The sequence below is a fragment of the Phalangium opilio genome, unplaced genomic scaffold (assembly GCF_054372755.1).
Source record: "Phalangium opilio isolate 3A_F unplaced genomic scaffold, DU_Popi_V2 ptg000048l_1, whole genome shotgun sequence".
Lineage (NCBI taxonomy): Eukaryota > Metazoa > Arthropoda > Arachnida > Opiliones > Phalangiidae > Phalangium > Phalangium opilio.
In genome coordinates, this window is record NW_028324170.1 from 5,419,157 (window position 1) to 5,447,000 (window position 27,844).

Here is a 27,844-nt window from a genome sequence, read left to right on the forward strand (position 1 = left end):
GATTTACAACTGAGAGATAGTTTAATAACAACGCGAGAATTGACTAAACTCGTATATGCTGTCCATCTCCCTATTTAGCCTTTGACAGCGCGTCACCAGGTGTTGTTTCACGAGAATCTATGACGTTTCACCTATACCTCACTTCATGACAACCTCTCAGTAATCAGTGACAAACTTATGGAACATACCTTATGAACTTATAATAATATCACAAACCAGCCATAGGACACGCAAACGTACTACTACGCCTAAGTTAATTTGTTTACTAGAATTTCCAGTAGCGGTAAATCCTAGATTACTGTTTTGACGGTAATATATGTCATTTAACGAGAAAAAAGAACGATAATTTTGTCTACCTTAAACCGAACTTCTCAGACATACTATCCTAATTCCATAAATTTTCCAACGTACTTTTTGGCATTGAGAAAACATAATAGATACGTTAAGAAATACTTTTCCAGTTAGCTTATATAATATAATAGACTATCCTATGATGGAACTTTATTTTTAAGCAAGTGTTTTTTAATCTTAATTTTCTTTAGATCAATTTCCACACAATTCTACATTATACTTGCGTTTTACTATCTATACTGGCTGACTAACTGATAATCAATGCCCAGCTCAAACCCCTTTATATTGAAGACAAAACATTGCAGGAACGTTAGGACAACACCAAGAAATATTTTTCAAATCAGCGACCATCTTGAAAAATGGCAGCCAGAAGTGTTTTGCAACCGATTTCATTAATATTTACATAAGTTCATAAGATATGTTCCATAAGTTCGTCACTGGTAAGAAAACTGGAGCTTGTCATGAAGTGACGTAAGTCATAGATACTCTCTCGTAAAGTGACGTCTGGTGAGGCGCTGTTAAAGGCTTAATACAGACTGAATAGGAAGATGGACTGCAAAACCACCGAGTGTGGTCAATTCTCACTTGTTCTCGAACTAGCTCGAACTGTAGGTCTCTAGCATTACGAAGTGTAGGAAGTGTCATACTTATGGGAACATATCTAATAAACTTATGATATTTAGTATACTGGTTGACAGCTATATTCTATAGACGAACTTTATGGCCAATTACCGTTAGAGATGGTTAATGGGCTTGCGACAGTATAAATTTCTTAACCTATCTATTGCCTAAAATTCCTCGTTTCTCACGCAATTGTTACATTCTTCGTCATCTCTCTCTTAATGAGAGACTCCTTCAGAAAATTCGACGAAAATACACCTCGAGTACTATCAAAGAAACCGGTTTACCCTCGCTGTAACAAGCGCACTTGGTAAAACAGCGCGTATAGTAAGTCCGTAATGTTAAATCTCTTATGAAAGAACAGTATTGTTCATCAACTGCGCTTGAAAATGGGTCTAACCTAATTACAAAAAAACCTCTCTAGCCACAAAAGTTTTATAGGTAAAAATAAACCTGGTAGTACCGCGAAAAATATTTTAATTTTAAAACTTACCAAAAATGTTTGATCGTAGCTTGTATTTTTGGGTAGGGTTAATTTATTTTCACCTATAAAAATGAGTTATAGAATTAGTAATAATTAAAATTGAAGTATAGCGGATTATTTTCGATTTAACGGTTTCACGTCAAAATTAGCGATTTTAATCGAAATTTAGACAAAACTTCACACGATTTAAACAGAAAATTAGACGAAACTTCACACGATATAATGTCAAATTTAGACGAAACTTCGCAACATTTAATCTCTATATTTTTAACAATACTTCACACGATTTAAACCCAAATTTTAACAAAATCTCCCACGTTTTCAACCTAGATTTTGACAAAACTTTAAAACCGAAATTTTGACAAGTCTTCACGCGTCACCGTTTTCGGACGATTTCAACCCAAATTTAGACAAAACTTCACACGATATAACATCAAATTTAAATGAAAATTCACACAACCTCACATTGGCTGTAACGCGATTAAAATATCATCCAGAACACGTTAAAAACAAACAATTCTTATTTACCTTTTAAGAACTAAATCCAAAAACTTTTGAAGAAAGCAAAAACAAAGCAAAATCCGCGAACGCAAATTTACGCACGGCGTTGGTACAATTATAAAACTGCTATAAAATTCGAGAGAGAGAGCTGGGGCCTTTCTGGTAACTTCCCCGATACCACCACGGTCTGTTAGGCAGTCTTGTTATCCCAACGGATTTTCACCTACTTATGAGGGTTTGATTAAAATCAAGGTTTTTAGCGCGAATCCAGGAAGCGGAGGGGTTCGAATACACTCGCTATTATCTCTTCTTTCTCCGTTTTTCTTTGGAAATGAAATGAGTACCGTTTTGAACACCGAGGGGGAAAAAAATAATCAAATTTTAATAAAAGTGAAGTTACATGAAATAACGTCATGCGTTTGGGTGTGTGTTAAAATGACGCAGGTAAAAGCAAAAAACCAAAACTGTTAGTTTTACTGAGAATTTTAAAAACAAAGCGCGGTTGTTGTTTTTCAGGGCTTGGTTTGGAAAACCTGTTTTTTTCCTGCCAAGCCACTCAAAGACTGTATTTTTTAACTAAGGTTTATTTATTTATTTAGTTGTTCTCTGATATACAGGGTGGAAACCTTTATTGATCACCTAAAATAATAAATAATTATGTTAAATGTTCGAATTTAGAAATGTAGTTCAACTCTAATAACTTTGATTTATTTTTGACCTTTGCTTTAAAGACTCATTTAATTTATCTACTAGCGCCTGTAAATCTTGTACATATTTTCCCCGCATAACACCAATCCGTTTGGAAAAAGTATCGAGAGTGGTCGCCGGCGAAGGTTTCCACCCTGTATATCGTTGAACCTTTGTTTTGCAGGAAAACAAAATTCCTGGGTATTTCCATGGATAAAGGATGCTCGTGTCGTGAGGAAATTTGTTTTCACGCTATAGGATAGAAATTTATTCAGTTGATAAAACTTGATAATAACAAAAAACAGGCGCACACTTAGCCACTCATACAAAAACAGGCGCACATTTAGCCGCTCATGGATAAGGGAATAAATTTCAAAAAACATGGAAAATATTGATGTAAGTTAGTTTCCGCACCTTAAATTTAATTAATTATCATATAATTAACCTCCCAGAAAAGATATTTATTGAAAAAACTGTATTTAAAATGCGCGAGCTAAAGTAAAGTTTAGCCGAGTGGTTTAGAGTGGCTTAGAGTGGTTTAGAGTGGTTTAGAGTGGCTAGAGTGGTTTAGAGTGGTTTAGAGTGGCTTAGAGTGGCTAGAGTGGTTTAGAGTGGTTTAGAGTGGCTTAGAGTGGTTTAGAGTGGCTAGAGTGGTTTAGAGTGGTTTAGAGTGGCTTAGAGTGGTTTAGAGTGGCTTAGAGTGGCTTAGAGTGGTTTAGAGTGGTTTAGAGTGGCTTAGAGTGGCTAGAGTGGTTTAGAGTGGTTTAGAGTGGTTTAGAGTGGCTTAGAGTGGTTTAGAGTGGTTTAGAGTGGTTTAGAGTGGTTTAGAGTGGCTTAGAGTGGTTTAGAGTGGTTTAAAGTGGTTTAGAGTGGCTTAGAGTGGTTTAGAGTGGTTTAGAGTGGTTTAGAGTGGTTTAGAGTGGTTTAGAGTGGCTTAGAGTGGCTAGAGTGGTTTAGAGTGGCTTAGAGTGGTTTAGAGTGGTTTAGAGTGGCTTAGAGTGGTTTAGAGTGGCTTAGAGTGGTTTAGAGTGGCTTGGAGTGGCTAGAGTGGTTTAGAGTGGCTTAGAGTGGTTTAGAGTGGCCATAATTTGGAAAGGTATCAATAATTAGGGGTAAAAACATATTCTATTTAGTAAAATTTTGGAAAAGGGGAAATTTATTCAGTTGATAAAACTTGATAATAACAAAAACAGGCGCACACTTAGCCACTCATACAAAAACAGGCGCACTTTTAGCCGCTCATGGATAAGGGAATAAGAGGGAATAAATTTCAAAAAACATGGAAAATATTGATGTAAGTTAGTTTCCGCACCTTAAATTTAATTAATTATCATATAATTAACCTCCCAGAAAAGATATTTATTGAAAAAACTGTATTTAAAATACCATGTTCCAGCTTCGGTTGTCTGCACGCGCAAAGCTAAGTCTCTATGTAACGTAGCTTTGTGCGTGCTGACAAGAGACGAAAGCGATACTCAATAATCTCGAGATTTTACATCCTGAAAATAAGTATTTCTTTTGTCTCTTGTCAGCAAGTACAAAGTTACGTTACGTAGAGACCTAGCTTTGCGCGTACTGACAACCGAAGCTAGAACAGAGTATATATCGAATAAGCTGCCGTCGGAGATAGGGAGTTGCCTATCCAATTTCAATTTCCTCACGCGCATTCTTTATCCATGGTATTTTCAAGAGTTTAGTAACTTAATTTCTTGTGATATTTAAAAAAATTTATAGTCTTTTACTGTACTAAAGGAACGGACTTTGAATCAATTTATACTAAACGAATATCAAAATCAATTAAACTTACCAATACGCTTCCGTTAATTTCATATAAATTTTTAAAGTTGAACTATTAAGCCTTAAGTTTAACAATATGCTCTACATAAATAGCGCGCGCTGTCGGCTGAGAGCTCACGTGGTCGGATTAAGCAATTTCGCACCCGGGCCCGAGATAATATGCGAAGTGGTTTTCTTAAACTCTCAACTTTGAGTGCCACTAAAGAAGTAATTTTTTTTGATACAGAACACACTGATCTTAAAGCAACGCGCGGGTCACGTGGCTCCCCTACAAGTTGACTTTTCTTACCAACTAAAGTATTCAACTGATTACATTAATATTTAGTATTCTGATTGATATCTATGTCCTACAGATGAGGTTTAAGGTTTTTAGGGATTGAACAAGCCGTCCGCGATCTTTTAAAGTGGGGCCCCCGAAAAGTAACAAAAAAAAAAGTCCTGATGGGCAACCCAGAGTCCCTCTGATAGGCCAAATGTAATAATACTATCAGAAGTATATAATGCTTCTCTTCGAGAGAAGTGTACCACAAAGCTGGATGAGTGTAACGTCACTCTTCCCAACATCGGAACATTTAGAGCAAGGTTACTAAACCGAATCACATACGCGATAAATAGTTCCCTCATCATTACTCTATTAACGCTTAAATATTTGGCAAGACGCGCTTGTGCATTTTTGTCCCACGTCAAGACGAGGTTTGTGGGATGATTGCTGGGGACTTAGTGCCAAACAACTATAGAATTCACCTTACGGTGCGATGCCCATTTGTAGTTTGATGAGCGGGAAAGCAAACTAAAAGGGTGAGCCTCTGAAGAATGACGTTACATATCTAAAGCATTAGGAGGATACAGAGTGTCATCCTTCTTCTATTATCCCCTTCTGATACTATGTATGTCTATAATATAGGCTTGTTCAATTTAAAAACTATACAAACTTGCGCGTTAATTCGAAGTATATGGAGCTAACAACTGGCTAGGGAGAAGAGATAGTCTGACGTAATGCAGCCCCTCTCTGGTTGGCATTTTTGCGCGTAGAGTACTGTTTCCAACCGTTAGGGGGGATGAAACTCCAGTAAGAGATAGAAGGGTGTGACGTTTCAGGGTCAGAACTGTTAGCTCCCTATGGAAAAAATGGTAGTTTTGATATCCCTGCAATTCGATTAGTAATTTACTAATTCAAAAAAATGAAAATTAATTTCTAAAAATTTATTTGTTTCTTCTATACGAAAAATTTCATTTTTTTTTTTTTTTTTTTTTGTTTTCACAATTGCGTATGACGTCATGATTACCGTATACAATTATTTAAAACTCTGTCTTGGTGCGTTAAAAACTGTGAATTTAATTGTTTCGAAAAAAAAAAAAAAAAAAAACACTTCTTACATAATGTATCAAAAAAAAACGTTTTTTTTTTTTTTGGGATTCCAAAAAGGAAAATAAATGAAAATGAATTTGGTTTTGTATTTATCTTATTTATCTTTGTTTTCAACTAGTCCTATTTGAATTAATTTTGTTTTCACCAATAATAACGTAAAAATAAACATTTCATTTGTTTTTTTTTAAAAAATTATAAATCTAAGATTGTATTTTTGTTTTTTTACGAGTGTTTAATGGTTTTTATTATATAGACGGTATCAGGAACGTTTCTTCTGAACCACAGCAGAATTTGAGCCGCTACTTGATCGATGAGTAAACATTCGTTAAGGAGTTAATAGAGGAATTGTTTGGTGATTAATTTTGTTTGCGGGATTTTTATTTTTTTAGGAAAGTGAGATTTGGTTTTTGTGATGGGTTAATTATTTATGAGCAATTTCTAAGTTAAGTGAAAGCAAATTGAAACTAGAACTAAAAGCAATTAAAAATGATTGATTCATTTTAACTAGGATCATATAGAAGTTACCCCGATTGGGAGTCTGTTTTATCATATTCTTCATTTCGTGTTCATATAAAACGTGTTTTTGTGAAAAAAAAAAATCATTTTCACGCGAAATTGAACATTCATTCAGAGTTCCTCGCGTGGACTGGGCAACTCGGGCGCGATATGATCACATTCGTGCGCAATAAACACGTGACGTATGACGACAAAACTTTTTTGAGAAACTAAGCTACTGCGCCACCAGAGAGAATTTAGAAGGGGAGTGGAAGGGGTGGTTTGAAATGTAGCGCAACGTCGTCTGCTAAACGTTATCTAGGCAGGTCGATTTCCGGTATGATGCCTTTGTAACAGAGAGATTTTAGAACATGTGACCGGAAACTCGCCTACCCCAAAAAGCTCCACGCGACACCTTTTTTGGGCGTCATCACGTTTAATAGAGTCAAAGGGAGGGCCTTCCACTCCTCTTCTAAAATCTCTCTGGCGCCACACGTTCAGTATTCGACAAGTAACAGGGGATTGTGGACAATACGGATTTTCAATGTTGAATACCACGATGAACAACGCGGCAGGCCAATATTAGCAAATATCAAGCGCGTGTCGTGACCTTTAGAAAGAGTGGTAACGCAAGCATAGCATAGCATAGCGTATGACCCCAGAAATTAACTAATAATCCTAATAATATTAATTGGCAAACAGCGCAAGCGCATACGCATAAATCTAATAATAAAAAGCACTGCACTTAAATATGAGCGTAGGTATATGAATAAGTCTAAAAAGGATATTGTTTTTTCTCCTCTTTCTCGCTTCTCCTTTCACCTCGGGACTTTGAGGTAACATCAACCTTAAACGCACGCACAATGGGGCAAAAATTAAAAACCCCCAAAAAATTTATTACGAAAGGTAAAGCGCTATTAAACATACTCGAATTCGATGTCGTTCTACTCTGTGTTTCGTTTCTGATCCGTCACTTTGTTTTGTCGCAACCTTAACAGCTAAGGAAAACCGAGTTTATAAAAAAAAAAAAAATCAGCGTGGTTCTTACGAAGGTCGAACCATAAACACTATGATAGAATTATTTACCACTATCCTCATCTTTTCTTCTTTTAACAGTGGCGCTTCCACTTCCATTATGGTCCTGAAATACCATATATTTTTAATATTATCGCTTTTGGTAATTTTTACGACTGAAGTAAATGCCCTTTTTTTTCTCTTATAATAAATGCACCACAGGTCTAAACTATTATTTACTTGCCACGATTGATACCTTAACCTTTCTTAACTGTTTAAACCTAATTCGAAGCAATTCTGTAGCTGCTCTCATCAGATTTCAAGCCAGGTTGTAAAGAATTAAATTTAATTTATACATCACAGCATTTCATAACGCAAACTATTCATAAAAGGGTTAGTGTCAACCTCTCGATTCTAAGCGGGCCCGTCGACACGCGATTATATAACAACGTGTCGACACACGATTCTAAGCGGGCCCGTCGATAAGCGATTATATAACAACGCGTCGACACGCTATTCTAAGCGGGCCCGTCGACACGCGATACTAAACTGGCCCCGTCGACACGCGATACTAAACTGGCCCCGTCGACACGCTATTCTAAGCGGGCCCGTCGACACGCGATACTAAACTGGCCCCGTCGACACGCGATACTAAACTGGCCCCGTCGACACGCGATACTAAATTGGCCCCGTCGACACGCGATACTAAACTGGCCCCGTCGACACGCGATACTAAGGGGGCCCGTCGACACGCGATACTAAGCGGGCCCCGTCGACACGCGATACTAAGCGGGCCCGTCGATAACAGTGTGATACAACAAGAGCGACTCGAGACCCGATTCTATAAGAGCGTGATATATAAATAGGATAGAAAGTCTAAAGGATAAGTATCGGCAAAGAGCGGATACAGAAACGCATCGGTTTAGTTTGTTCTAGTCGGCCTCTATCAGAAATTTTAGCCTAGCATACACACCTTTACTTCTACGCTCTTCTTGAGAGATATAGTCTTGGGTGCATTGAGGCTCAACTAAACGGGCATTTTATAAATTTTCAGTCAATTATGTTACAAATCCTAATACCCCTAACATTTCTAAATTCATTCACTCTCCAAACTAGCCATAGATTTCCACAACACGCGCTAGAGTATACACTGACCAGTAGACAACGGTTTGCGTCTCACCCCTTTGAGAGCAACTTGTGGAAATCTATAAGCCTCAGAAAACAAGAGGCCAAAAAGAAACCCACCCTTTTTCTATTTAATTTTTTCTCCTTGGACTTGTTTTTTTCTGGTGAATGAGCGGGATTACCACCAGAGGCTATTGCCCCGCTGGTCGTTTGATCTATAGAGTTTTCCCTTCCTGGTGTTTTCTCTTTGACACCACTACGCTCGCGACTGCTACTTCGGGATTTCCCTAGTGTAATACTGCTACTGCTCAAATCAGAGGCCCGGTCTGTTTCGCTCAGGGATACGTCTTTGTGTCCTTTGCTAGCGCCTTCGTCTTGGGTCTTTTGGTTCTATATTCACCACAAGGGGGAAAAAGAAAAAACAAAAACCGACACGGTCTACTAACTGTAGGCCTAGCAATTAAGGCAAATAATATAGAAAAAAAAATAATTGGTTCATACTGGAGTGACCAGCCTTCGTTAACACGATCAAAACGTCAACCTCTTCCATTGTACATTGGTTATTAAGTTACGATTAGTCCAAAACTAAGTTGCCTACCTTAATAAAACTACAGTTTCTAGTAGCTATGTTATAAATTATCTTTCGCGACACCTTAATGAAAAAGACACCGTTATGACGTAGTACTATTGCTGTTCCACGAAGCAAATACCAGTCACGAGCTATATATGTTTTCCGCAATTAGGCGACACCATTATGATGTCACCACCCAGACAATTTCCGGCTTGTTGGCCCATTTTACCTTCAGTTTTCTAGATAATTTCGATTTTCAGATACCAAAACTAATTTATTAGGCTCAAAATTTTAATTTTACTTAAGTCAAAATTAAACGATAGTATTGCCAAGTTTTTGGGGAATTACAGTAGGCATATATCGCCGGCTAAAAGTTCGTATGAACTCAGATTATTTTGACTAAAAGGTGCCATCGAATTATTTCAATGGGGCGCGACTCTTTTCACGCAAACTCAACGTACGCGCATATTTCACACCCACCTCTTAAAAAAATCTCGTGCTAATGAACACTGTGAAATTATCTTACTTAACGCCTCTTTTTGAAATAACCAAATGTACATGGAAGCGATTTCAGAATGATGTAAAGTTTACGCGAAACCCAAAAAGGTAATACGTCACTATACATTTAAATAATGTTACACGCATTTTCATACGTATCGATTCAAGTGCGTTTGAACTTATGGATAAAATTTTGTAAATTAACGTTTTGGGATCAGCTTAAACTTCGTGCTATGTTCCAATATTTACATCGCGTGACAATTGCGAACGACTCGAAAAAAGTGAAAGATAAGTGTGCAAAATGGAATGGCTGAAGACCGGATATTGTAAAGCTTTAGTTTGACTACGATAATAACAAGTATAGTTTCTTTCCTACCAAGAGATATGAAATTACCGTAACTTAAAGAACGTAATTTACCGATTCAAATAGATAAAAATACCAAAATATTTACCAAAACTATTTGTAAATCGGTAAATAACGGTGGTATTTGTAAAATTACGAGTAATTCATATCTATAGTCGTGACGTATCATTCAATGTAAATACGTGAACATTATACTGATAAATTGTTTTAAAAAGAACTGTATTCCAACCATCTTTAACAATATTTTCAAATAAGCTTCATCATCTCAGCGAATGATGTAGCGTAAAATGAATTTGCAATTTATCATATTGTTTATGGTTGAAAAATTAAATGATTGGCAGACAGTCCTTTTGTGTAGCATAAAGAATAAGTAACACCTACAAACCTTTTGTATATTTTAGTAAAGAAAACTTCTTAGCGCATCTTTGGAGGGTGTCACGTATATATTTCGTAAAACAATTATAAAACTAAAGGCTTTTGGCACACACAAGGTCACAAAACTTCCAAGTGTTTGAGAATGTTCAAAGATAGAACTGGGCTGCAGCGTCGTGACCTCACCATTATACTTGCAAGTATCAAACGACCCACTGCTAAAGTATGGGCTCGTATATAACTTCGTAAAACCAGAAGGGGATAATAGGAGAAGGATGACACTCTGTATCCTCCCTATGCTTTAGTTATGTAACGTCATTCTTCCCAGGCGAGGGATCCCTTTTTGTTTGCTTTCCCGCTCATCAAACTACAAATGGGCATCGCACCGTAAGGTGAATTCTATAATTGTTTGCCACTAAATCCCCAGCAATCATCCCACAAACCTCGTCTGGACGTGGGACAAAATGCACAAGCGCGTCTTGCCAAATATTTAAGCGCTAATAGAGTAATGATGAGGGAACTATTTATCGTGTATGTGATTCGGTTTAGTAACCTTGCTCTAAATGATCCGATGTTGGGAAGAGTGACGTTACACTTACCCCGCTTTGTGCTTGTACACTTCTCTCGAAGAGAAGTATTATATACTTCTGGTAAAACTAACATAGTCGTGATGACTCAATATTACAAAGGTGCAAAATCATTTATAGTTTGAGCGACGAGACTAGTTACCAATATATATTTACACTTCGATGTTTGCTGCGTATATACAAATGACGTTATAGTAAAGCTACAATCATAAGACCCGCGTCAGAAATAACTACATTCGTTAACCCTCGTACACCATCCAAAGATTCGCTAAGAGATTTTTTTTCTTTTTGTCAAAATAATCTAGTCATATTATTTGTGTTACTAAATAGGTCACCTTTCAACAGCAAGGAGTGTCCGTTGAACGTACAACCCCTTGAAGTAGTCGCCCCTTTAGGCAGTAAGCAATTAGAGAAATGATCAATAGAGTGGCTGAGCTAGCTGCGAGTCGTATTGGCATAAAGATAGACTGACGGAAAGAGATCGATTGTAACACACCCATGGCTACTTCCGAGGCAATTTTTTTTTTTTCGGATAGAAAGTTCGGAAACATGGAAAGCTTTACTCCCCTAATGACGTACACGATTATCGTATTCAGTCTTTGGAAATTGAGTTCAAGGCGCGACCGATCACGATCATTTCGCGATTGGTATATATATTCTTGAGGTACGGATAATGTTTTTATAAGAGCAATAACTTCTTAATGTTGCCCATCGAGACTGGTTGACAAAATGCCGTAATTTTCACTAGTTGATATGGTTGCATCTTTATATTAGATTTTCTTCATCCTCAACTGATTCCATTTTTCGTTACAAAGACTTGAATAAAGACTTCAGAAACCAAATTGAACTTGCAGGGGGCAATTTTGTTGCAACTTGGAATTACTTCTTCACGGGATTTGTTTATCGCATCCTTTTTATCATTAAAGTAAAACAGGATTTCATTCCCAGAATAATCCCGCAGATTCGGGATGCTGCATGATTACGAAAAAGTTCGAATTTTTCCCGTTTCAACATTGCTATTCATTTTCAAAGATTTTACGTTCTTCTATATCGTTCGAAATTTTCATAGAAACCAAGGGGAAGTAAGAAAATATTGTCTCGTCGCGGTAATTAACAAGCTTTAGTGGTTTGAAACTTTGGTAAATGGCCCAATGGCCCAGGTGTCAATTTTTCCAGATGTGTGGCTTTGGTAAATGCCTAATATACTGATATTGCTAAATAACCAATTTTGAAACGCGCCAATAAAAAGATTTGGTAAATGCGGCGAGACTCGTCATATCGGAACAGGTTTTCGCTTCTGGTAAATTATGTATCTCGTCATGGAGGTTTCTGTAACAACTCATTGCCCTTCTGGAAAATTGGTAGTAGAGATTCTGGAAAATGCCTTTGCGGTATTTTTATACGAATGATTTGTGATTTTGGTAAATGCGCGCTGATTTATCTCGTCACAGGGTTTCAGATTTTGGTTAAATGCTCTTCGTGAAAAGTTAGGGATGTCGGTAAATGCCTGATGCATCTCTCGTCATGAAAAGGCTTGCATTTTTTCAGATAAATACTTGATGATTCTCGTCATATGAAGATTGCCATTGTGGTAAACAGGCGATGTATCTCGTCGTAAGAGATTTGCAATTTGGTAAATGGGCCGCGCATCTTGATATTAGAGATTTGCAATCTTGGTAAATGGGCCGCGCATCTTGCCATTAGAGGTTTGCAATTTGGTAAATGGGCCGCGCATCTTGCCATTAGATATTGGTAATCTTGGTAAATGGCGACGTATCTCAACGTAAGATGTTTACTATCTCGGTAAATGGGTGACGCATCTCGTCAGAACAGGTTTGCGATTTGGGTAAATGGTTGACGCATCTCGTCAGAACAGGTTTGCGATTTGGGTAAATGGGTGACGCATCTCGTCAGAAGAGGTTTGCAATCTTGGTAAATGGCGACGTATCTCATCGTAAGATGTTTGCTATCTCGGTAAACGGGTGACGCATCTCGTCAGAAGAGGTTTGCGATTTGGGTAAATGGGTGACGCATCTCGTCAGAAGAGGTTTGCGATTTTGGTAAATGGGAGCGCATCTCTTGATAAGAATTTTGCGATTTCAGTAAACAGATGACGTATCCCATCGTAAAAGGTTTGCCGTTTTCAGTAATTAGGCGTCATACATCTCAATGTAAGTGGTAATCGATTTTGGTACATGGCCAATGCATCGACGTTTTAAGAGGTAGACGATTTGATAAATAATGGATGTATAGATTTTGTTAAAGGCCAAGAATTTTCATTAGAGATGTTTGAAATTTTGTTAAACGCCCTCCGTATGTAAATTAGGTAAATGCCCGATGTATCTTGCATTCAATAAGAGGGTTGCGACTTTTTTGTATCTCGTCATCGAGGTTTTGAGATCCTGTAACTCTTTCCAAGTATCAGCTAGACTCTTTGTTAAAACCCTCCGATAAGGTTGCTATAGGATTGAAAATTAAAAATCTAATGGCATCGTTATGGCCTTGCCTTTCTCTCTCGGGATTGATTTGACCTTTTACTCGATCTGCAGCCCCCATTTTTTTGGATAAAAATATTTTCTCTACTTGCTCACGCTTTAGAAGGTGTGGTAAGACTTTCTCGGAAATTGAATTTCAACTAGACTTAAGGGCATTTTTGGTTTAAGCGACGATATCATATACGGGCAGAAGGTGGCGGTGTTGAGCCATCTGGTGAGAGTGAATAATCGAACGAACCAACGACCGTCTTTTCAACGCTCAGATACTAACCTTTGTTGGATTCAACTCCGTTCTACGCCTTTTGTGCCCTACAATAAAAGATCGAAATATGGGGGAAAAAAAAACATTATGGGATGCATGCTAATTAACCATCAATGATAACCGATATATATATAAAATGGCGGGGTAGCGGCGTCAAGGCATATATACCAGGGTAAAATAAATATAGGACTATGTCAAGAGCAAATTTAACAGCACCATTTATCAGAACACCGGCAAAAAAACGGTAAATTAAGCTCAAACCAAAAGTGGATGAGGGGAAAAGTATGATAATGGCCAAAAGTCGCGAGTCATCAGAGTTTCGCCGTAGTTGACCGTTTTTTTGGCGTAGATATACTGGGCCTGTTCACTCCCTTAAAATAGGTCTTGTGTTAATTCGCGGTTACGCGGTTAACGTTGTCTGCTATTGCGTATGCTAGAACTTCGTCGATTTGTGTTTGTAGTCAGGACAGAGTAGCTTGAAATGTTTTAAAAGGTATTTGAAGGTATAATATGGATTTAAGTAAGGTTATCAAAACAATAGAAGAGCACATAAAACTAGTTGCGTTTAAAACAAATCTCGGTAATTTAGCTACAGCGCGAGCAGCTTGCGTCGTGATGCGCGTGATCGAGTGGTCTATGGTTAAACCAAGGAGCATAAATGTCTGAACTACTTTCAGTCGCGAGTTTGCAAGTCCATCAGTCACTAGTAAACTAAAATAGTTATTGGCGAAACTTTGATGTCCGCGTTTTTTAACACAGGCTCTATGGCCATTGTCATACTTTCCCTCTCATCCACATTTGCTCAAACTGAGACGAAATCGGTACCCATCACAATTAAACATGACTACTAAACATCATTCAAGTAGGTTGAAGTACATACCCTTTTCAATATCGGAGGCAACTTCGGCCGATCTGCGCAGAGCGTGTCCTGAAGATGAGGTGGTGTTATCAGAATTGTTTTCAGCATCATGATGATGATGGTGATCTGACCCAGCAGCATTAAGAGAAGAACGTTTACCGTCTTTTGATAGCGAGACTGAATTTCCACTCGAGGCTTCCGATAATCTCTGCCTAACACTTTCCTCTTTCACTGACGTGGCAGAAGCAGACTCGGATGCGGATTTACTGTAATTAGACAAACCAAAAATGAAGATAAATTTTTACTGGAATATAATCTATATCTATATAAATCAAAGTCCTGACTGACTGATAATCAACGCCCAGCCCAAACCGCTTGCCCTAGAAGGCTGAAAATTTGTAGGAACGTTACTCATAAGTAGTAGGCGCGTACTAAGAAAGATTTCTCCCCCAATCCGCCGCCATCTTAAAAAATGGCGCCCAGAAATGTAAAAACTCTTCTCTATGCAACAAAGTCCGCGCGTTTCAACCAATTTCACAGATATTTAGTACACGGGTTTCCTTTAACCTTTAGACGGACTGAATGGTCTTTTGGGTTCGATTTGTTGCCATCTTTTTAAATGGCGGCCAAAAACTAAAAACCCTTCTTTATGGAATAATGTCCGCGTGAAAAGTAATAAAAACTATCCTGACGGGCTGACGGGCAACGCCGAGTGCCTTCGCTCCTAGGGTGCTACAAAAATATTAGTCGAATCAGTAAAATGTACCCATTCTTTGTATCATTTTGATGGAAGTTCTTATTACACGCGAGCGACGCCGCGGGTAACAGCTAGTACATGATAAAACATCTTCTGCACTGCAAAAACTAAAAATAGTCAACGTGTAACGCTACGCTACCTGGTGAGCAAAATGGTACTCTTTGTTGAACCAGAAACTTTTGATGGAGCTTTAATACCCGGTTCCGATTTAATTTCTTTCGTTTCTAAATAATGCAAAAAAAAATGAAAAGAAAATTATTATTTTAATTATTATTAATTAAAACTTATTAATACACAAAAGTATAAAAATTAAACATACCAGGCTTTACTTCAGAATTTGAAGCATTTTCTTTAGAAACGTTTTTCTGGCTTGCTTCGTTCTCTTTGTTCTGAAAATAAATAGGTAAACAATTCACTTTCAGTCAAAATATTGCGCAGAGCTCTGGCTTCCATGGGGGACACGCCACATTTTCCCAACTACAACCCTTTAAATTTTAATGAAACATTTACGTACTGTTTCCTTGATGTGAAATTCGTACTCGGGAATCAGCGAATTCTTCTTTGCTTTCAATTGTCCAAGGTAACTAAATGTGAACGCGACAAAAATTAAAAGAAAATTTTTTTGGCGGTTTCCACACTAAAGAATTTCATTTATATGACGCGCGAATAGGCAGCCCGGACTCGACCCAAAACGCGCGCACGGGTAGCCCGACTCAACCCAAAACGCGCGCACGGGCCGCCCGACTCCTCTTACAGGCTTAAATGAATTTATTTACGCGCATAGGCCACCCGACTCGACCCAAAATGCGCGCAAGGGCAGTCCGACCCTTCCCAAAACGTGCCGCCCGACTTATCTTACATGCTTAAATGTATTTATTTACGTCGAGATTCAACCAGTGGTGTGCGAGTCCCGTTTTTTCGATTTCGAGCCGAGTCCGAGTATCGAAACTAACTTCTTATCGAAATAGCCGAGTCTCGAAAATCCTTTCGAGTATCGAGTACTTAGATAGGTCAAATTTTGGTTCTTTCGAGTAATTATCGAGTCTCAAATATTGACTTGTCGAGTAGCAATTTTGTAAATTTCTTGAAAATAACGAAGATTTTCAATTATCTAATATCGAACTAGTTCAAAAAGATTGTTAGTGATCAATTAAACATTGAACAGGTGATTTTCAAAATAAATGATCATGAACTCATCGTCTGCTATAGTTGTAAGCCTCGGATTCGAGTATTTGTCGAGTATTTAAAATGTTAAAAAGCTACTCGAATCTGTCTCGAGTATCTCAATGTGTTGTTATCGAGTCGAGTACTCGGCTCGATACTCGAACTTAACGAGTACTCGCACACCCCTGGATTCAATACTTAAAAGTACTTACCCAGTTGCCAGGGCAAAAAGATCAGCACGTTTATCTTTTTCTTCTGCACGAATTTTTTCTACTCGTCTTTCGAGGGCCAAACCCAAATTTGTGATAACTGGGAAATGCGTTATAACCTGAAAACATTGGAAGGAATACAAACAGATAAATAAATATTAATTCGAGATACTTTTAATTCTTGTGATTGTTGTTTGACCTTAGTTAGAATAATGAGGGTATTTCTAATTTGAATGTAATCTCCCGATTCTAATCCAATAACTAAAGCCTAAAAAAAATGAAGGACAAATTAATTAGAATTAAGAAAAATTGGTTTTAATTAATATAAGTCTTAATTACTTTGGTAATTCGAAAATGCCATTTGTGGCAAACGTGACGATAGTTTTCAAAGTCGACGTGATCATTGCTACTGACTTGAGACTGAGATGAACCCTTGAACTTGGTCATAAATCCCGGATAATTTGTACATTCCTTCAACATAAAGGGGGTTTTTGTTTTAAATTGATGGAGTGACATAAAAACGCAATGAATCGCGGGTTAAACCTATATCAGGGTTCGTACAAAATGTTTGGAATGAAATTCCCTGACTTTCCCAGGTTTTCCCTGACTAAATTATACAAATTTCCCTGACATTTGCAATAACGTATAGCTAACATGTATGAAAACCAATCTAAATTCACTAGAGTCATTTTTGCACGAGTTATTGTTATAAAAATAAGCCAAGTAAATCGTTTTAAGTTAACTTAAGTAAAGCAATCGTAAATAACTGGAGCGAGGTCCGCGAATTTGGGGCTCTGGTCAAATCTCAGACGACACATTTTCTGGTCACCCTTATACTGTTATCCAGACTTTAAATTTCCCTTCAATATATTTTTCCCTGACCTTTTAGGCCCATTTTAAATTTCCCTGACTTTTCCATGTTTTCCAGGATTTCCAGGTCGTGTACGAACCCTGTATATGGAATATCAATGGAACATACCTGATCAAAAACAGCCTTATCGCTATGCCAATGCATGACAGTTTCAAGCATTGCGCAAAGAAACTTGCCATATCGATTGGCTTCGTTTTCTGTACACGATGACACCGTGTATGAAATATCACAGAATATCTGCGCGTTGAAAAAGTACACTTTTTAACTTGTAAACGCTTATATAAAAGTTAAAACCCAAATAAGACCCGAGAACATAAAAATCGGCGTCTTAAGTTTGCACAACCCTCGGGCCTTAAAAGGTTCTTGATATCACTTACCCTATCGTAGCAAATAAGGGTAGAAAAGTTTGATGTTTTGAGATTGTGTATCAAATGGACAAATTTGGCACAATACAGGGCGTCGACCGAAGTGAAAATACAGCGCGGAAAAATGCACAGTTGCAGGAACTGAGTTATCATTTCGTTCTTAGCGGAACCTAACACAAAAAAAAACAGTTAAAAATAACTAATTTAATGCGTCCATCACATTCTAACGTCTTTCGCGCTGCGATTCTATTGGCTGGTCAAATTCGAGACTAATTGATATTAGTGGTATGAACTTCTATGATGAATAAATTGACGAAAACACGCGTACGCGAGAATTACATAACAATAAGACAGGCGTCCGCGAAAACTACATAACAATGTAACACGCGTCCTCGAGAACTACAGAACAATGTAACACGCGTCCTCGAGAACTACAGAACAATGTAACACGCGTCCTCGAGAACTACAAAACAATGTAACACGCGTCCGCGAGAACTACAGAACAATGTAACACGCGTCCTCGAGAACTACAGAACAATGTAACACGCGTCCTCGAGAACTACAGAACAATGTAACACGCGTCCTCGAGATCTACAGAACAATGTAACACGCGTCCTCGAGAACTACAAAACAATGTAACACGCGTCCTCGAGAACTACAGAACAATAAAACACGCGTCCGCGAGAACTTCAGAACAATAAAACACGCGTCCTCGAGAACTTCAGAACAATACATAGTTTACAGGCGTAGAGGATTCCTACCATTAACACCATGAGATCAAGCGACTTAGAGTGTAAAATCGTCTGCTAGTTTACACTCTAAGTTGCCAGGTCTCCTTGTGCAAATGGTATGAATCCTCCACGCCTGTAAACTATGTATAAAACAGAACTTACGAGATTGAAACCATGTATCCTTTTCGGCTTTTAACATGGCTAAGACGCGAGAACAATGCTCTTGTTGCTTTTTCTCCTCATCTTGAAGTTTCTCAATCAGAGCGTGCCAACGTTCCTTCTCTTTCTTCTTCTTGCTTGCTACCTACAAGTCAGAAATATACAAAAACGGGCAACTTAATTTATAACTAGAGAGGCATAAGAAGCTAGTTTCAACAATTATTAGATGTGGACGTCAGTCGGACGTGTGGAAAAACGTACATTAAATAATTTTCAAGAAACATACCAGTTCTTTGTTGTCATCAATTTGTTTAATTTGGGCTTTGAGTTTATTGATCTCTCTTTCATAGCTAGACGATGGAACGTGAAGATCGTACAGAGACATTGACCAAAACATAACGTAAAAACTTGGGCTGAAGAAAAATATTAAATAACATATTTGGCTTTGTTAGTATTTAATTTAAATCAATACAAAGGTCAGTTGTTAACCCTTTACCTGAGATCTTCGCAAATATTAGACCCTCCATTGTTACAAACAGCCTGCATGATTGGTTTAGCGACAAACTGCATAGCTTCTAAGTACTTTTGAAGCTAGAACAGTTAACAAAATATTGATCAATTCTACAGTGGTTACTTAATTAATAGTAATAAATAAATTAATTACTTTCTGAGCCGAAGAAGAATTTTTCCCGATCTTATCTTGTTTTCTTAATTCTTCATACTTTGACTGGAATATAAGATAGTTAAATTAATTTCATCATTTAAACGTCGCGAGAAGTACAGAACAATACATCACGCGTCCGCGAGAACTACAGAATAATGTAACACCATAAGTTTATAAGATATGTTCCATAAGTATGTCACTACCCATACTTCGTAATGTTAGAGGCTTAATGAGAGCTAGTTCAAGAACGACGTGAGAATTGACTACACTCGGTTTTGCAGTCCATCCTCCTCTTTAGTCTGTACTAAGCCTTTGACAGGGCCTCACTAGGCGTCGCTTTACGAGAATCTATGACGTTTAACCTACGTCACTTCATGACAAGCTCTCATTAACGAGTGACACACTTATGGAACATATCTTATAAACTTATGGTAACACGCGTCCGCGAGAACTACAGAATAATGTAACACACGCAGTAACTGTAGGAAGAAAAAAATCTTACCGTGACAGAATGAGATAACATGGGCCTTGTTAGGAAAAAGGCGACATCAGCGGAAATGTGATATTCTGACAAGAGTCGGTCAATGGAAGGTAGCCGTTGCGAGTAGTCATCCATGTTCAAACAAATAGCGAGAAAACTTCCATACTGGACTAATGTGTCTTGACACTGAAAACATAAACCACGGGATTCAATAAGAAATAAAGGGTCTCTAAGGGACTTGCCGATAACAGCAATCATATTTTGAATTCAAATGAATAATTTGTACCTGGTCAAAGAGTTTTCCAACGAGTTTCAAATGGCCATACTCTTGCTCCCTGAAGAGAATGCAGTTTCTCTGTTGCGCCATAAGTATGCACAAGGGAAGGGCCAAGTCTTGCTCTAACAGAGCTTCTTTAAGCCTTTGCGACGGTTTCTTCGTGTTTCTTAGCTGAGTGAAGTATCCACCCTGAAATAGAGAAGACCAAAATTTGTGATAACCGAGTTAGCAGATTATTGCGCGACCCGAGAGTTTGTCGTCCTGTTTTTCAAGACCAGAACTCAATCGCCTAGCCACATATAAAACACTTAGCAGTGCGCGAGCACTACACTAGGGAATGCTTTTCGCCTTATGTCATTGTTCGTACCTCCGCTTTAAGAAGTTCACCTCCCGCCATGGCTTCTAACTGTTCATTGGTCATTTCATCAGAGGCTTCGATACCGGCCATTTTCTGAATTATTTCCTTCAGCAGTAACAAGTCCAAACTGTCAAATAATCGAATTTTATAACACAAGTCTCCAAGAATAATTAGCCTTATTCCTGATCAGCGCCACCTACCCATAGCGGCGACTTTGAGAACTACTGTAAGCGGCAAGCCAATCAGATGTCGCTAAAATCTGGTGACGTCACTAACTGGCACTCTCCGGTCTTACCAAAAACGACGTCACCAGATTTTAGCGACATCTGATTGGCTTGCCGCTTACAGTAGTTCTCAAAGTCACCGCTATGGGTAGATGGCGCTGATCAGGAATACGGCTAATTCACTGGTTTTTAAACTTGCCTTTTCTCCGCTTTTAGTTGATTAGCAATAAACTGCAATAGTCCAGTCAAGTCAATGGGATACTTGCGAAAAATTGCGCCACAAAAATTTGCCAAACCTACAACATTACTTACTTGTTAACAACTCTAGTACTATGAAGTCGCATCTATCGCGCAAACTTACTTTGTAACCATAGTGATATGGTTGTCCCATCAAGTTTATATCTTTCTTTATCCGGGTTCGAAAGACCTTCAATGATGCAATCTGGTTATACTTAAAATTAAGTACGAATTTTGCATTATTTTGATGGAAAAATTAATTTCAATTATTAAGGATACAAGCTAGAACGTCGTAGGATAAAGAGGTCAGGTACTTCAGAGAGTCAACCACGGGATTGATTAAATTATCCCATGTTTGAATTTGAGATAAAATCTGCGGAGAACATGTGTGGTGTTCAGAGATTTCAGGTTGATGAAAAATTATCACGGACTTACGTAATCAAAAAGAAAACCAGGGTTGCTATGACTTAGTTTGCCAATCTGACGGCCGGACGGTTTAACATTCTCTTTACTAAGGCGCCTATTAATCAAACGCGGATTTTAATGAGTTAACCAGTTTCACATAAAACATATCACTGGGTGAGTACTAGTTTAAATCGAGTAAATCCTTAAACCCGCTTAAACACCCCCGAACTACCCGCTTAAACACCCCCGAACTACCCGCTTAAACACCCCCGAACTACCCGCTTAAACACCCCCGAACTACCCGCTTAAACACCCCCGAACTACCCGCTTAAACACCCCGAACTACCCGCTTAAACACCCCCGAACTACCCGCTTAAACACCCCCGAACTACCGGCTTAAACACCCCCGAACTACCGGCTTAAACACCCCCGAACTACCGGCTTAAACACCCCCGAACTACCGGCTTAAACACCCCCGAACTACCGGCTTAAACACCCCCGAACTACCGGCTTAAACACCCCCGAACTACCGGCTTAAACACCCCCGAACTACCCGCTTAAACACCCCCGAACTACCCGCTTAAACACCCCCGAACTACCCGCTTAAATACCCCCGAACTACCCGCTTAAATACCCCCGAACTACCCGCTTAAAAACCACGAACTATGGGCTTAAACGCTGCCACGCTTCGGGCTTAAACACCCCCGAACTACCGGCTTAAACACCCGCGAACTACAGGCTTAAACCCCCGAGCTAAGGGAGTAACAGCGGCCGCGATTCGGTTTAAACACCCGCAGTATTAAGTACTATCAATACCCTAGTAGTAGTAGTACTCGCCCAACCTGTATAAAAAACATACTTCATGATGTATTTAATTTTCTTTAGAGTGTCAGCTTTGGTTTTGATGAGTAACGGATGGGTGAGATGAGCTTCATTTTTCCACTGACCATAAAGACGGTACCTATGTTGGTAAGGAAACAGTCGAACCAGACTCCATATCTCTTCAGCCATACAACAATTGCAGTCCATTAGAGACAATGACGGCAACAGGACTTCATCCAGCAAAGTTAAGATGTCATATTCCAATACGCCTTTCTCCAAAGTATTTGGTTGTCTATTGAAGTGTTTCTGAAGACACGCCACGCGATTTCTTAAGCCGAGGGTTATTCCTCCTTAATCTAACATTAAATCAGAGGGCGCACTTACGGGTGTTAAGAAGGCCTTGGTCAAACGCACAATTTTGACCATTAGCACAGGGTCTAAGTACAAATGCGGACCCAACGAGAACAACATTGGCAAGACAACCTGGAGTTCACCTAACACCGTTATCTGTCGTACGGGAATGTTACTTTTGAAATGGTGAGTGTAACTATGTTTCAGTACTGACGGCAAACCACTGTATCTGAAATTGAGTGTGACGTGCGTTTTAATTGACTTAAACTTATCAGCCGCCCATTTTCAAATTATCTGTAAAAAAATTAATTAGGTTTTTGAGGCTTACTTTCTATACACAATGTCAATGATGTAGTGAACCAATTGGCACAATTTCTTCGCAATATGGGGCTTTGACGTAGCGAAAAAATCCGGTAGTCGGTCCATTAGTTTTTTCGCCCGCTCCCAATCACCAATCTCCAAGAGTGCGGCGATCAATCCCAGTTTTTGATTTTCTTCAAACTGCAAAGTAAATTTAGTAAGACCAAGTTTCGAAGTTTTTCCATTAGAATTAGGTAATTTTGAACAATAAATTAATTACCCATGGCTTTTCAACTTCCGCGTCTTCAAGTTTACTAACTTCTTCCACGTTAGTAGTGGATTTTCCACTCGAATTAGTTGAAGGAGTCGCGTTATTCTCAGTTGAGGAGGTAGTAATCATTGTCAATTTACGGGCATAGACTCGAGCATCTTGCAATTCTTGTTTGTATTGCTCAGTTATTTTGTTATCATCAGGTGTTAGCTAGCGAATTAACAAACACAAATTAATTATAAGACTGGGCGGTAACTCTTCTATAACGAATAATTCGCTCGAAATAAGGGCATAAACGCGGCCGCCTTTCGAGCGTAAACACCCGCGAACTAAGGGCTTAAACACCCACGAACCAAGGGCTTAAACACCCACGAACCAAGGGCTTAAACACCCACGAACCAAGGGCTTAAACGCGACCGCGCTTCGGGCGTAAACCGCCAAACTAAGGGCTTAAGCGGCCGCGCTTCAGACTTAAACACCCGCGAACTAAGGGCTTAAGCGGCCGCGATTCGGGCTTAAAAACCCGCGAACTAAGTGCGTAAGCGGCCGCGATTCGGGCTTAAACATCCGCGAACTAAGGGCTTAAATTTAATTAAAAAAACACATTAAAATCTCAAAATTTATATCAATAAAATTAACAATTAATAAATACAATTCTTTGGTACTGTTACTCACAACGTAATAGAGTTGATCTAAAGTGACGAGTTCATTTTGTAAAAGTAAGGCAACAACTTTATAAAACTTGCTGGGAGTTTCCGTTGATCCATCATTCTAATGATGAGAAGTAAATTGAAAGTATTTACAACTTGAGTGCAAGAGTAACCTCAAAATTGGGGATTCAATGAAGTATCCTATTACCTGATAAAAACCGAATTTGAATCCTAGAACTTGACTAAGAGTGGTTGAATTGCACAAAAAAGACTCGAGTAGACCAATAAAGTAACTAGCCAAATCTAAATTGCATTCAAACGATTCCAAGACTATGTCTAAAACCCTGTTTGGATCCAAATTGAAACAACCTAAAAGATGAATATTGATTTTAAAATACAAAATTACAAATTTTATCCCCAATTAAAACTTCATAACTCCGAAAATCCGAATTCCCCGGCTTTATACGCGTAATTTAAAAGCGCCATCTATCGATTTTCTATATACGCGTTATTTAAAAGCGCCATCTACTGATTTTTTTATATAGGCGTAATTTAAAAGCGACATCTATCGATTTTTTATATACGCGTAATTTAAAAGCGCCATCTATCGATTTTTTTATACACGCGTAATTTAAAAGCGCCATCTATCGATTTTTTTATACACGCGTAATTTAAAAGCGCCATCTATAGAATTTTTTATACACGCGTAATTTAAAAGCGCCATCTATAGAATTTTTTATACACGCGTAATTTAAAAGCGCCATCTATCGAATTTTTTATACACGCGTAATTTAAAAGCGCCATCTATAGAATTTTTTATACACGCGTAATTTAAAAGCGCCATCTATAGAATTTTTTATACACGCGTAATTTAAAAGCGCCATCTATAGAATTTTTTATACACGCGTAATTTAAAAGCGCAATCTATAGAATTTTTTATACACGCGTAATTTAAAAGCGCCATCTATCGAATTTTTTATAAACGCGTAATTTAAAAGCGCCATCTATCGAATTTTTTATACACGCGTAATTTAAAAGCGCCATCTATCGATTTTTTTATACACGCGTAATTTAAAAGCGCCATCTATCGATTTTTTTATACACGCGTAATTTAAAAGCGCCATCTATCGAATTGTTTATACACGCGTAATTTAAAAGCGCCATCTATCGAATTTTTTATACACGCGTAATTTAAAAGCGCAATCTATCGAATTGTTTATACACGCGTAATTTAAAAGCGCCATCTATAGAATTTTTTATACACGCGTAATTTAAAAGCGCCATCTATCGAATTTTTTATACACGCGTAATTAAAAAGCGCCATCTTATGGAATTTTTTATATACGCGTAATTTTAAAGCGCCATCTATCGATTTTTTTTACAATATTGGTAAATATCAGTATTTTGACACTCTTTTTTGATTAATTGGGAAAAAACCCAGTAATTAAACATGAACCAATATTTCAGTAACTGAATCAAAGGTTGTTCTGTCTTTAATATTTATAAACCAACATGTAATTGCCAAAATTATGTTTGTAAAGTATTTTTTTCAAATACAACCATAATTTCACACAGTTATTAGCCAAAAAAAAAAAAAAAAAACACAAGAAGCTGGTAAAAATCTTACCAATGAGCGACTGCATGACTTCTAGCATGTGTGCAGGACTGAGATGCTTCCCTTGCGATATATCTTGATTCAATTCTGTGATCAACTTGGCATACCCTTCACTTTCTTCTCGGAACAAATTGAATTTCTGTTGCTTATAGCTACAAATTTACATTAAAAAAAATAACAAACAAACAAACTCAATTAACAATACGTAAAACACAAAATAAAAAAACCCTCTGAAAGAACATACAAAAGCCTAGTTTTAATTTTGATAAACTTTGTTTGAAAGGCTTTGGTGCTCTTTAAAATGGATGCTTCACCAGCTGTCTCAATATCCAGACGTTCTTTGATCAAATGTTCCGGAACAACATTCTGAAATGATCCATCCATCATTCGTTAAGATCAGAAACTACTAGCAGGGAGCCCACTCTTAAATTTAAATTCCTTATAGGAAAAATAGGAATTTTTTCCCGGAATTATAGGATTTTATAGGAGAAAAAAATGTGTTTTTATAGGAAAATATAGGACTAAAAATGCTCATATATAATACAATTTTGGGCTTAAACTATGTAGAAAAATCCCAAAAATTAAAAAATTACAAATTGGATTTTACTTTGAAAACTCGGAAGAACTTAATTAAAATATAATATAATATAATATAATATATAAAAAATCCTAAGCGAGCTCCACAATTTCGGTGTCTATTCAAATGTGATCTCACTAAAAAAAAGCTAAATTTTGATAAATTTGATGCTAAACTATACGAAAACTTCGACTAAGTCAAAAATATAGGATATTATAGGACCTTTCATGAAATTATAGGATAATAAAGGACAGGTTCAAAAATATAGGAATTTATAGGAATTATAGGACCGGTGGGCTCCCTGCTACTAGATGAAATATTTAAAAGAAATAAATAAAATAAACAAAACTTACTTTTGAGCACGCAAATAAAAGATGGAGAAATTTTTCTCTTGAATCCGGTGTACATTGTGTTTCAATATCTAAAACAATAAATTTAGTTCTATTATAGTTATACAATCACTGATTTGGCAGACGCTATTGCAGAAATTATATGTTTCTCACCCAGAAGTACAAAGGCATCTATCAATTGGTTTGGCAATACTGCATTGATTTGCTAAACAAAATTAATAAAAACTAATTTTACAAAATTTCAGAAGTTAAACATCAAAGCTAAATAGCTCCTTTAAGATAGCATGAAGCTCTTAGGCTCTTATAAATTCATACTTACAACAATATCACTAAGGGCTGTGACTAGTGACTCTTGTTTTAAATTGCCATTAATGCTCTGCCAACACAACTCATAGAACAGCCTCATTACATCACCTTTGTTGAATTGGAAAAAAAGGATATATATTATAGTAACCTACCCAACAAAACACTAACAAGTTTTGTGCCAAAGTTAAATTTTCAGAGGAATTTGATTAAAGACTCACCCTTTTTTTGATTTGAATTGGAACTATGAAGAGCTTGAGAAACAGTTTTTGAGAGTCGAGCACTGGAAAAAAAATAATAAATAACCCATACAGAACAATGTGAAATTGTAAACTATAAAAAGGTCCAAAATTAAGATCTTAAATTTATGGATTTTTGGTCTAATATTCCAATTTCTATGCACCTTTATGCTGACCTGACCTTATGAATTGTTTCACCTAACTTCATAGCTAATTAGATTTGGCAGAGTTTATTATGCTCTTTAACAATACTTTACGGAGTATTTACTTAAATATGAACTTGGATACAATCGTGTTTCGTTTACGAGGAAAATAAACCAAAGATAAGCATGGTTAGCATCATCAATACTCAGACAAACACACACTAAGAATTTATTAAGATACGTTAAAAAAATAGGCCTTAGTGTTACATTTCGCGTAAGCCTTGGTCTCAAGTTAAATATGTTAAAATGGGGAATAAATTTTCGCTAAAGTCCAATACAACTTAATTTAAAAGATACTTGCATTTCATTTTTTCCGTTCTTCTCAAGGTTCTTACAAATATCAAGTGAAATTAACTTAAAAGCCATTTACAAATTACAAAATAACTCGAAATTCAAATCCCAAAGAGAGATTGTAGGACTCAAGACCTACTGCGGTAAGTTTGTAATCACAAAGCCGGAAATAAACACGGAAATATCCTTATTTCCAAGGCTGCATCAAATTTCATAACCCTTCTTCTAATTTGACCAGACGATCTTAGTCTTCTTAGAGCTCCATAAAGTGACTCCGCTTGGCCTCGCACCATGGGTGTGCTGAAGTCAGAATCATCTACACCTCGCACCTAGTTTCGTTATGCCACAGCCCAATCGATCCGCGCTCTTCTCGTGCTAAAGAAACCGGACTTAACGAATAAGCGCGACGCTTATATTCTTCGCGGGAAATTCAAAGGGACAGAAAGATTTAAATAGAGTTCTATGGGAGGTTGTAGGTTTTTTTTGACAATATGCTCTGTTACACTGATCCAAATGGC

The 27,844-nt window shown here is 37.6% G+C and overlaps 1 protein-coding gene across 3 annotated transcripts; it reads right to left on the reverse strand.

The window, feature by feature from the left end:
- Positions 1–1,979: 1,979 nt before the first annotated feature.
- Positions 1,980–27,535, reverse strand: LOC149673946 (THO complex subunit 2-like). 3 transcript variants are annotated; one of them, XR_016366960.1, is made up of 42 exons: positions 27,337–27,534; positions 26,815–26,876; positions 26,610–26,704; positions 26,444–26,495; positions 26,294–26,361; positions 25,608–25,729; positions 25,376–25,515; positions 23,957–24,117; positions 23,774–23,869; positions 23,108–23,308; positions 22,856–23,028; positions 22,561–22,756; positions 22,214–22,482; positions 21,385–21,469; positions 21,229–21,322; positions 21,074–21,154; positions 20,912–21,008; positions 20,498–20,615; positions 20,140–20,319; positions 19,875–20,039; positions 19,373–19,435; positions 19,205–19,299; positions 18,995–19,121; positions 18,712–18,853; positions 17,831–17,988; positions 17,562–17,690; positions 16,922–17,053; positions 16,782–16,850; positions 16,586–16,701; positions 15,724–15,793; positions 15,529–15,598; positions 15,349–15,433; positions 14,474–14,718; positions 13,603–13,640; positions 8,565–8,834; positions 8,293–8,346; positions 7,392–7,446; positions 7,233–7,303; positions 7,094–7,152; positions 4,452–6,124; positions 2,676–2,896; positions 1,980–2,596 (listed from the first exon to the last, which is right to left on the reverse strand). XR_016366960.1 is itself a non-coding variant. In XM_089839750.1 (41 exons), exons 1-41 carry the CDS (start codon positions 27,399–27,401, stop codon positions 6,070–6,072), a joined length of 4,533 nt encoding a protein of 1,510 aa, XP_089695876.1. In that variant the 5' UTR covers positions 27,402–27,535; the 3' UTR covers positions 5,630–6,069. The 3 variants fall into 3 exon arrangements, 2 of the variants coding, with proteins under 2 accessions (XP_089695876.1, XP_089695875.1); XM_089839750.1 differs by lacking the exons at positions 1,980–2,596; positions 2,676–2,896 and having other exon boundaries at positions 5,630–6,124; positions 14,474–14,521; positions 14,612–14,718; positions 27,337–27,535; XM_089839749.1 differs by lacking the exons at positions 1,980–2,596; positions 2,676–2,896; positions 8,293–8,346 and having other exon boundaries at positions 5,630–6,124; positions 27,337–27,533.
- Positions 27,536–27,844: the final 309 nt, after the last annotated feature.